Genomic DNA, 10,591 nt, shown 5'->3' with positions numbered 1-10,591 from the left:
GGGAGCTTATCCCTTTAAAGTAAAACCATATTCAATCTGCTGCACTACAAATTTCTTTCATTTTCCCACAATTAAAGAACAAAAATAACGCACTTATAACATAGGCTATGAAAAGGAAATATATCGGGGCATTTTTTAAATAATACAATTAAAATCAAAATACGTTTTGACGGTCTGCACCAGAAGTTGCTCTTGGCTGGCTGCTTGTAAACATTACCTCCTCGCCAACTTATCGGCTGGTAGTAGTCAAGACTTTTGTGTGATCATGTCGTACAGTGCTAAAATCGGCCCGTCCATCCTGAGCAGCGACCTGTCATGTCTGGGCAGCGAGTGTGTGCGGATGATGGAGTGTGGAGCAGACTATTTGCACCTCGATGTCATGGACGGGTCAGCTTTTTCCACTTCTTTTTTGCCAGTTTAGCTAGCATGCTAACGGCTAGCCTCAAGTCTCGTGCACGAGGGCAACAGGGGATGCTAAAAAGTAAACTAGCCTCTTCGTTCGAACAAAATTCAGGAAATCTTAGATTTTTAAGATCATTTTGTTTTTATGGCTCTTGGTTTTGATTCTGTTTGCCTGTCACGTATTTTGAATCGTTTACGATCTATCTATCTATCTATCTATCTATCTATCTATCTATCTATCTATCTCAAACTGGAATATTGATGTCTCTTTTTTTGTTGTAGCCATTTTGTCCCCAATATCACGTTTGGGCACCCCATGGTGGAATGCTTGCGAAAGTCAGTAGGCAAAGACCCTTTCTTTGGTGAGAATTTTCCCTATGTTAACGATCAAATTGAAAACTCGCAAGTGTATCATCATAATTATGTGGCTGTTGCAGACATGCACATGATGGTGTCGAGGCCCGAGCAGTGGGTGAAGCCCATGGCTGCAGCCGGAGCGAACCAGTACACGTTCCACCTGGAGGCCACCAGCAACCCTGGGAACCTCATCAAAGAGATCCGCGAGAGTGGCATGAAGGTGACAAACATGACGTGATGGAATAGATGGGCGATAAAATGTCAGATTTTTATTTTTCATCCGAATATATAATTTGTAATTTTAATGCCCCAGAAGATAAGTGAGAACAAAGGAGAATAGCCCCTCCACATGAGCAAAAAAAGGTGAATTGCAAATGTGGTGGAACACTATAAATGAACAATTAACATGTTCAACAGTTTAATGTAATTTAAACAGCATGGCTGTTGTCGAAGAGTAAAGTTCTCTCACAGTCACAGGTCAGACTTCAGCAAACTATTTGCAGTGTGCAAGCACATACGTCTGCTCAAACGATTTCAGCATGAAGCTAAATCACTGCTTTTGCGACATATGAATCCTATCACAGATATAACCGAGTCTGTGGCGGTGCCTGTGTGCAGGTGGGAGTGGCCATAAAGCCCGCTACTACAGTTGAAATGCTGGCCCCATGGGCCAACCAGATTGACATGGCTCTGGTCATGACTGTTGAACCTGGCTTCGGAGGACAGAAATTCATGGAGGACATGATGCCAAAGGTACTGTCAGCAACACAAGACGCCTCTCAAAACCTAATAATAGGTGACTGTTGTGTTAAGCTGCAAAAATATACATGTATGTATCCGCTTTTTAAAAAATTGTGTGTGTAGGTGAGCTCGCTGAGGCGACAGTTCCCTTCGCTAGACATCGAGGTAGATGGCGGTGTGGGTCCCGACTCCATTTACAAGTGTGCTGAGGTGAACAATGATACACGCTTTTCCCCCGAGAATCCCGCCGACCGCAGCCCAACTCTGAAAATTCTCCCGTCACGCGTAGGCTGGCGCTAACATGATCGTTTCGGGCAGCGCCGTGATTGGCAGCGACGACCCTCGCTCCGTCATCGCCCTCCTACGTACCGTCGTGCTAGAGGCTATCCAAAAACGCTCGCTGGACCGTTGAGATGACCTTTGGTGAATGTGGCAGGTGAGCCCGGACCGGAAGGACCGTCACAATTTTGTGAAAGGAGCCGAACTGTTAAACATTCCTGAACAGTCTTATTCCTACTTGGAAGGGAAATGATCCAAAAAGCTTTTTCTATATACTGTGTATATACACACTTTTCTGGCAAACATCTGTGGGAGTTGATTTTGTTTATTAAAAAGCCTTCTGTCATTTTCATGTGTGGATTTTTTTTTCTCCTTCTGGTGAAATTTGACAGCAAAAAATCAATTCAAACTAAAAGCCTGATCATTTTAAAAAGAAGTGATTCTCAAAGTGCGGTACACTGAAAAAAATATTACTGTATTCAAGACTGTCATGAAATAGCACATTTCAAACCTGACACACACAATTATATGATAAAGTCACAATAAATAATGGCAAGAAAATGAGGAAGAATACAAATTTTGGACGAAGAAAGTGCAAGTGCGTTATGAACCAGACAGAGGAGGAAAAAGCCAATGTACAATTCAGTTGTATATAACATTTGCATGTAATTTATAAGAAATGTTACAATTATATTGTTTATTTCTTTTTAATTGTTATATATTTGAGCGCATTGTTAATGTTCAAACTGCATAATATGACAGTGTTACATAATCATAAATCTTTTTAGAAACGAGTCATTTTTGGTGAACACTTGGGCCTACTGCGTCACTTTTGGCGGTACTGCGTAAAACAAGAACAATGTCGCAATTCAGTGAAAATCAATAATTTTACTTAAATTGCAAAACATAACTTCAATTTCCTGTCGAAGAAAATTGTCAATTTACCTGACAAAGTTTTCATGAAGAATTTTACATTTGAATGTTTTTTGTTTTGTTTTTTTTCCCTGGGAAAACTTTACAGGAATAATGCTTTAATATTATTGAGGGGGGGGCAGTGTAATTTTTCTCAACATTATTTTTTTTTGTAATTATATCAGAAGAACCTCAGCTCTTCTTTGGACCCCCACCCCAAAAAATACTACATCAGAAAAAAAAACAATCCTCAGAAAAATAGCCCCATATTGCACTTTTTAAAAGTTAGTGGTTTAAAAAAAAAAAAGATTTATATTAAGACCGCTATAACGTGTGGTCCTGGCCGGCCCACTTACAGCATGCACCAAGTGCCGAGTTCCCAGAGATGCCGTTCCTCTACTTAAGCGAGTGTGGCATGAACATGAATTCAAATTAGCTGAAGGTCAAACAACTACATGCTGTATGGCTGCGTTGAGCTCATCACTCACCATCTTGCTTGTTTGCAGAAGTTGATTGAAGGTCACCCGTGATCGATATGTAATCTCGTACCTGACCGGAATGTGGGCAAAGATACCGGACGGTAAGAGTCCCCCGTGTCTTGCGCAGAGGACGGGTGCCCGCCGTCGATCAGAATTACTGGCGACATGCTTCAAACGGGGGCTCAATAATGCAGCAGCGATGTATCTGTGGGGCAAGACTGGTTCAATGATTGATGACATTTTTTTTTCTGAATGTCACATGACATCGGCCAAATGCGTGCACCGTCATTACATATTTGTATGTTACATTTGTCAATATTTAAACTGGAATCCCCATGCGAAGGATTGCGGGGCGAATGTCTGGCGACGCATGTTTTGAAAACACAGGCGGACAGGAAAGCGGCTTGTCAGCGCCAACATTTACATTCATACACACCGTACTGTATGTCGACTGTTTCCGCTTCATTTCCTCGTCTCTGCAGCCGATTGCCGGTGACGTGCATGCAAATGTCAGCAGCCGGAGCAAGTCGCAGGTACATGCAACTGACTTGTACCTTGGAGTCACAGGAGAGAGAGAGAGAGAGAGAGAAACTTACTGCACAGCTGCCATGGCAACCGCATCCACAGTCATTTGCACTCACAAACAGCACCCTGATTTTCCCCCATAGCTCAATATTGTGCAATCAAGACATCATTGTACCAGAAGTCGTATCATGAGACTAAAGTCAGAAGAACAACAAGAACACTGATGGTTTGCTGGAAGAAAGTTTACAAGAAAACTGACGCAACTTGAAGGGAAAAAGTTCACCAAAAATAAAGGCTGAAGAGAATGAATGGGGTTTTGCTTCATGGGCAAAGTTATATCAGCGCGAGTAAAACCAATCACAAGTATCAAGCAGTATTGTGGAAAATAACCAGGGAATTTTAACAAAATAAAGTCCAAAAATCATCATCATCATTTAAATATTTGTGTTTCTGAGGCAGAAAAATAATTGTAGTATTAGACAAATAATTTCATAAGCAGAGTCATTGTGATAAGGGGACAAAGTTAAATGCTGTGAGAATAAAGCTGTAATTAGAATCAAGTCTCAATTTTACCAGAATGAAGCCATAATTGCATTTTACGAGAATTCAAATCATTTTAGAAGAGGAAAGTTCTCCTTTCACGAGAATACAGTCAAAATTTGGTGAGAATAAAAAATATTGATCCAAATATAAGGCGCATCGGATTATAAGGCGACCGTCGGCTTTTGAGGAAATGGAATGCTTTTAGGTGCGCCTTATAAGTGCGGAAAATACGTTCAGTTATAATTTTACAAGAACGTTGTAACTTCATGAGAAAAAAGCCGTATGACACACGTAGTCAGGGTAAAAAAGAGCAAATCATTGCAAAGAGGGCGATTGGAAATACCTTAATGGATTGGTTGGATCTTAATAATTGATCTGGATAAAGGCACATCATTTATGTTAATTGCTTTATGTCAACCAAGCGATCGGCAGCTATCGTCAACAACTGCAAGTACGACACTCTGAAAAATGTTTGTTTCACATTTGTTTGGGCCTTGGCGGAGGTCAGCTCCTAAAAAAAGCCTCTACTCCTCTGCCACAAGCAAGTCACTTTTAAGTAGGTGCCTTCTTCCGTCACATGCGGCGCTGCTAATGTCGCCGGATGGATGGACGGACACGCGGAGGTGCCACGTCTCGGTGCGTGTCACTTAATGGAGTTCCTGAGTGATAAGTTTCACCTCAGAGAGTCTCCCTTTGAAGTCCCGCACACACAAAGAGCCGCCACACCAAGTCTGACAAGATACCCGCACTCAAAAGTTTGCTAATGACGCTCTCTGCTCAGCGCGATTATATTATGTATGATATTAGTCAAATGACTCTTAGAGTGCCTTTTACTGGAAAGAAATATGCCTCAAGCCAGAGACGGAAGTATTGATTCTTGGTGAGTCATTCCAGCACACATTTCAAATCTTTATAATTCACATTTTATTGTAATACATATACTATGCTGCGAAACCCACTGTAGTCACAGATCATGTGAATTTGTGAAAAGTAATAGACGGGTGTAGAGTGTCCTTTAAACCGGATGTATTCAAAACTGTAATCTATCAGTTGGCTTATTTCAAGGGTGAGGAATGGACACTGTGCTGTTTAGTCCCATGGTGTGTACCACATTAAACATGGACCAGAGGAAGTGAAGGAAAACGTTTTCTCAGGCCATTAGGAATAAAATGATCGACTGTTACCTTAAAGGGAAAGACGGTAAGACCATCTCCAAGCAGCTTGACGTTCCCGTGACCAAAAAAGAATGGATGACAAATTGTAGAGATGAACATAAATGGTCATTAAAAGACCGGGACAACCTCAAAAGAAATTAAAGGTGAACTTTCAGCTCAGCATTTTCAAATGTTTCTCTGTCGTCGCAGCTGTTGTATCGGCTTTGGTTATCTTGACGCGGCTCATCTTTCATTCCGTCCCTCAGGACGGCGATGTTCCCTGAAATAACAGTGGATTGTGGCCTCTTACATCAAGTACATGAATTATGAATCGTTTGCAGCCCAAATCTCCTCGTGTGATCTCCCCCAAAAAAGCAAACCCTCGTTTGAACATCTTGTAGATCCTCCATGTGCAAAGTTGACCTGAGCTATAAAACGAGACTATGAGTTTCCCCGTATTCACACGAGGGCTGTGGCAAGTATGAGAAGTAGTCAAATATGCAGCGAACTAATGAAAAGAGGCTGTTTGAATTAGCGCCGCATCCCAGGAGGCAAGACTTACTGCTTCTTCTTTACTCTCTTTGCTCTCTGCCGCTTTTTGAATCTATTCCCCCTTGCATTCATTCCCTCTCGCCCTTCTTCCTTCTATTCGAGCATTGTATGAAATATCTTTCCACGGGCCCTCCTCCGCTGTTCATCAGCACTCAAAGGAACATTAGGCGAGTCTTTGCCTTCGCTTTCTCCGTCATAATTACTTGGCCCCCCCCAGAGGAGATGATGAGCTCGCTGCCGCTGTTGTTACCGCCACCCTCGCTTGTGATTGCGCACGCACGAGCGTATTAACCCATCGAAATACGACATGCTCAAAATTCCTCACAAAGCACTGGCCGTCTTGCCCGGCGGCCAAGTGCTGTGGTAAATGATGTCAAACGCTGATGTCTTATGTCCGGATAAATACAAACAGCCATCCCAACTTTGTCAAACTTGCCACGGATGATGTAAACCACACATAAATGGCCATAAAGCTTCTCGAGCTGGGGCTGAGTTACACTTGGAGGCAGGACAAAATTTCACATCATTTGTTAGTACTAGGCCAGACCCAGATGTGTTTTCTTTTTTTTAGACGATTCAGAGATTTGGCAGAAGAAAATTTTGATAACTGTTTAATCGGCCGATTCATTAAAACTATATAATTAATCAATAACTTATTTTTGATTGATTGTCTCACAATATTTGTCCTTTAGTATTTGTTAACTTTATAACAGAAAAATCGGCAAAAAAACTTTTTTTGGAGGGGGGGGGGGTGAATTTTTATTATTTTCTTTCCTGGAGGATGTTTTCAACATTTTTGTTTATTGCTTGAAGGCAGGGGTGTCAAACTCATTTTTGTCACGGGACACTTTGGAGTCACGTCTTCCCTCGGAGGACCATCACGGCAGTGAAACCGAATAAATGTTTAAACATCACATCGTATTATTACTTGTACACAACAAATCAAATTGATGGATTAGTAATTTTGAAATCAGTCAACTTTTTGTTTGTTCGATTATTGCCCAATTGAGTGTAAACCGGGTAAAAAAAAATATTGCAAAATCTCAACGTTATTACACATGATAATTTGACATTTCGGTCCAGATTTGCGCAAGGATCATGGAAGATGACACACATGATTTGCTTTCGCCGGCCGCATAAAATGACGTGGCGGGCCAGATCTGGCCCCCAGGCCTTGAGTTTGACACCTGTGCTTTAAGGGATATCCTGTGGCTTGTGATGCATCATCCATTGTCAAGGTGGTTCTTCCAACACCTACAATTAATTCCATACAAAATAAAGATTATACAAATTCATCCATGACACATTACAAAACATTTAAACACAAAAACACTTGGAGCCAGCACCCTTCCTGTCACTCACACTTGCAGCAGGATTGGTTGGCCTTGACACATGTGGACTGTAACAGAAAAATCTTTAAGCGGCAATCGAATGGAGAGAAACAGATTCCCCAGCGCTCACGTACCCCAATCTTCTTCAGCCTCTCTTCTCTCTCCTTGTTTATCAAGCGACAATGCCATGGGTAAAGAAAGAAAAAAAAAGGCCTCATCTAAATAAATTACGCACCTCTCTCCGAAGTAATTCCACCTATTAGCTGGGATGGACCCGTGTGTGTTCTCAAACCAAAGAGAACAATGAAAGCCTGGGAGTTAATTAGCTCTACAGCTCAATCGTGAGACTTTGGGGAACGAAGGGGGAACGGGTTGGGGGAGTAAATGTCACAACCTTCGCAGGTTAATCCCTTTCTGATGCACACACACATATTTCGTCGCATCTTTTATGAATGGGGAGAGGGTATTTCAGTTTGTTGGTAAGTGTTGCATATTTGTGAATGCATAATACATGCTACGGGATCAATGATGTTTTTGTTGTTTGATTGTCAAACGCAGCTGAAACAGGGGGGGGGGGTCGATTTTTTTTTGTTGATGCAAGAAGTGGAGATGTAGAGGAGTGGCTTGACCTTGGGTGCAGCCTTGTGAAAAACGAAAGCGACACTTTTGGTGTCTGATAGGGAACTGCTTTTGCATTACTACAGGGAGGCTGCTATTATATTGGGTCACACTAAAAATACAAGTTCAAAACTAGGACAAGAGGGCAAAAGTATGACCCTTGTACTTGTAAATGTGCGAAAAGGGGCCAAAGTTGTACATTCAAATATGCATAGCTCACTTTCCGTCTCGGTTGCTACGCGTGCCTCCCAATTTTTGTAGTCCGAGGTCAAATGTACCAAGAGAGAGGTCCCTGTAGGGGGCGCTTTAGACCCCAACTTTAATATATCTTCTTTTTTTGTGCCAAATTTGGTGAATTTTCATTCACATTTACACACTCAAAAATGTCAACCATCCATCCATCCATCCATCCATCAATTTTCCGATGCGCTTCATCCTCACAAGGGTAGTAGGGGGTGCTGGAGCCTATCCCAGCTGTCTTCGGGCAGTAGGCGGGGGACACCCTGAACCGGTTGCCAGCCAATCGCAGTGCACACAGAGACAAACAACCATTCGCGCTCACACTTACAGCTTGGGACAATCTGAATTTTACAAGAATAAGTGTATTCAATAAGTTAATTTTTGTACTCATTTTCGAGGCAGTGCCTAAATCAATGTTGCCTGATTTCAAAGCTGTTTGGGAATTAACATTTGGATGATTTTTTTTTTTTTTGAAAGAGCCACAAGATGGACAGAAAGTTTGTTTACTACCTTTTGCGAGTTTTGAAGTGCTCTCCATTTTCCAAGCAGATGGCTTTGTGAACAACTGGCGAGCTGTCTCTGGAAAAAAAAATGAGAAAGGCAAGTGAGTCATGTTTATCTTTTGCGCAAATCGTTACATCTGCGTTTTGTTTCCAGCGTGATCATGTGTAAAAGTATTCCCAGCGACGTTCCCATTGTGATTCTATTGATCGTCTTCGGGTGGCGGCGAGCATATGTTGCGTCAATAGCACATTTCTCCCGATGCTTCTTTTGAGCGCCTCAGTTGGGAAAGCGCAGCTCCAGTGCTTTGGTGAAGGCTGAACTGGGATTGAACAGAATTTCTCCCTCGTATTGACTCGGGCTTGCATCACGACGTGACTCATAGCTCATAAAGCGCTCTGCTTTCTGCCAAAAAAAAAAGCATTACAGGGCGTCAAGCCTGCAGCTTGCAGAACACATCGATAGGGCTTTTTGTAATGCTCTTCATGTTCATTGCATCTTCATTGCGAAGTGAAGCATTGGCACAAAATTATCACGGGAGCACAGATGGGGAAGGTGTTACTCACTTAAATGCCAAGTGTTACTGTGAGACTATTATTTGAGGTGCACCATTTATTTGTTAAAGGCGATGAAACGAGCCATGGCATTTAAGAGTGGAGCAAAAGAGAGTGTTGGTCAGTAAAGTGAAGCGCTCTCCTCTTGTGTCCGCTTAAGACAACAGAGGAGAAAAGTGGGACAAAAACACAAAGAAAGAGCGCTCAAAGGGACAATTGAGTTTCAGTGCTTTTTTTTTTTTTTTTGCATCCAGAAGTTGGGAGCTGGCGTTGGCTCACAATAACACAAGCATTAAATGTGCCTGCTAGCTCTCGATGTGCAGCTTCCTCTCAGTCCAGAGAGATTTTTGTCAGGAGCTGCTCCAAATCTTCAGCAGAGCCTCAACTGTATACCGGAACAACCGTGCTATGACTTATCGAAGTATCTACGTATGATTGATTTTGCAGGGCGTGCTACTTTCCCTTCCTGCCACCGTGATGTATGAGCAGATGGCGCACGTTTGCTGTGCTTCAGCCTGAGTTATTAAGAAAGATATATACGCACACACACACATACAGTATACATATATATACCTGTATATATACAGTATATATTTTTTTTTAACATTTAAGAGGCATTTTGGGTTTAGCCTGCTAGCGTGCAACTCTTGCTCAACTCTGGTGTTGTTTTGGGGCTCAAAGGTTACCATCCCACCCAGATGCGACGGCAATAAACCAAGGCCTGCAGAGCTTTTAATTCCTCTGATCTTAACAGGGAATAACGGTTCAATACTTCACCGTAAATATTGGACGTTTTAACGACACTGCTTCAGGAATCTGATTAAGTAAGGAATTTCTTGGTTGTTAATTTGACCACGTTTTAAGAATAATTCATTTTCATTTACTAGTAATAATATAAGGAAGCCATTTCTTCAAACGTTAATTTATTGTTGTTTATAGTTATCTTTTGCATGTAAAAATGCAGTAAAAATAATATAAACAATAATCTTTGAACTATTTTTCCTCACCAACAGAGAATCTTGTCATTTCGATACAATTTGGTGGATTTGACTTTGAACTCAAATGATCTTGATATTCATATAAAATGCATCCACACATTCAAACCCAAATGATACTTTTATTACCTGTATATGTAATTTCACGATAATTATATCAATGTCATCCTAAGTAATGTATTATTGATATGCTACTTAAGGTTTTTTAATACTTGATTTAAAAAATGTTGATTTGTTACTTTGTAGTTATGAATGGAATAGAACAAGGTATGGAATGTATATTTTGATCATAAAATAAAAACAAATATTGTTTGAAAATTTCCATAAATATCTAAGTATAATAATTTAACCTACCACAAGTGAAAAAAGTAGTTTGTTTTGCATTCGGGGGGGGGAAAAAAAAATCAA

At 41.2% G+C, this 10,591-nt stretch overlaps 1 protein-coding gene and 1 long non-coding RNA gene across 2 annotated transcripts; one reads left to right on the top strand and one right to left on the bottom strand.

Annotated features, from left to right (window-relative positions):
* Positions 1-206: 206 nt before the first annotated feature.
* rpe (ribulose-5-phosphate-3-epimerase) lies at positions 207-2,125 on the top strand. The gene is made up of 6 exons (XM_086124528.1): positions 207-387; positions 685-764; positions 840-979; positions 1,378-1,512; positions 1,624-1,710; positions 1,790-2,125. Exons 1-6 carry the CDS (start codon positions 266-268, stop codon positions 1,910-1,912), a joined length of 687 nt encoding a protein of 228 aa, XP_085980654.1. The 5' UTR covers positions 207-265; the 3' UTR covers positions 1,913-2,125.
* Positions 2,089-6,116, bottom strand: LOC147198137 (uncharacterized). The gene is made up of 3 exons (XR_015102366.1): positions 5,423-6,116; positions 3,607-3,724; positions 2,089-3,375 (listed from the first exon to the last, which is right to left on the bottom strand). It is a non-coding gene; the product is annotated as an uncharacterized LOC147198137 (long non-coding RNA).
* Positions 6,117-10,591: the final 4,475 nt, after the last annotated feature.

This window comes from Hippocampus guttulatus, chromosome 11, assembly GCF_054856545.1.
Source record: "Hippocampus guttulatus isolate MCC_2025c chromosome 11, RoL_Hgut_1.0, whole genome shotgun sequence".
NCBI lineage: Eukaryota > Metazoa > Chordata > Actinopteri > Syngnathiformes > Syngnathidae > Hippocampus > Hippocampus guttulatus.
Note: the sequence above shows the minus strand (reverse complement) of the source record. Positions and strands in the feature narration are given on the sequence as shown.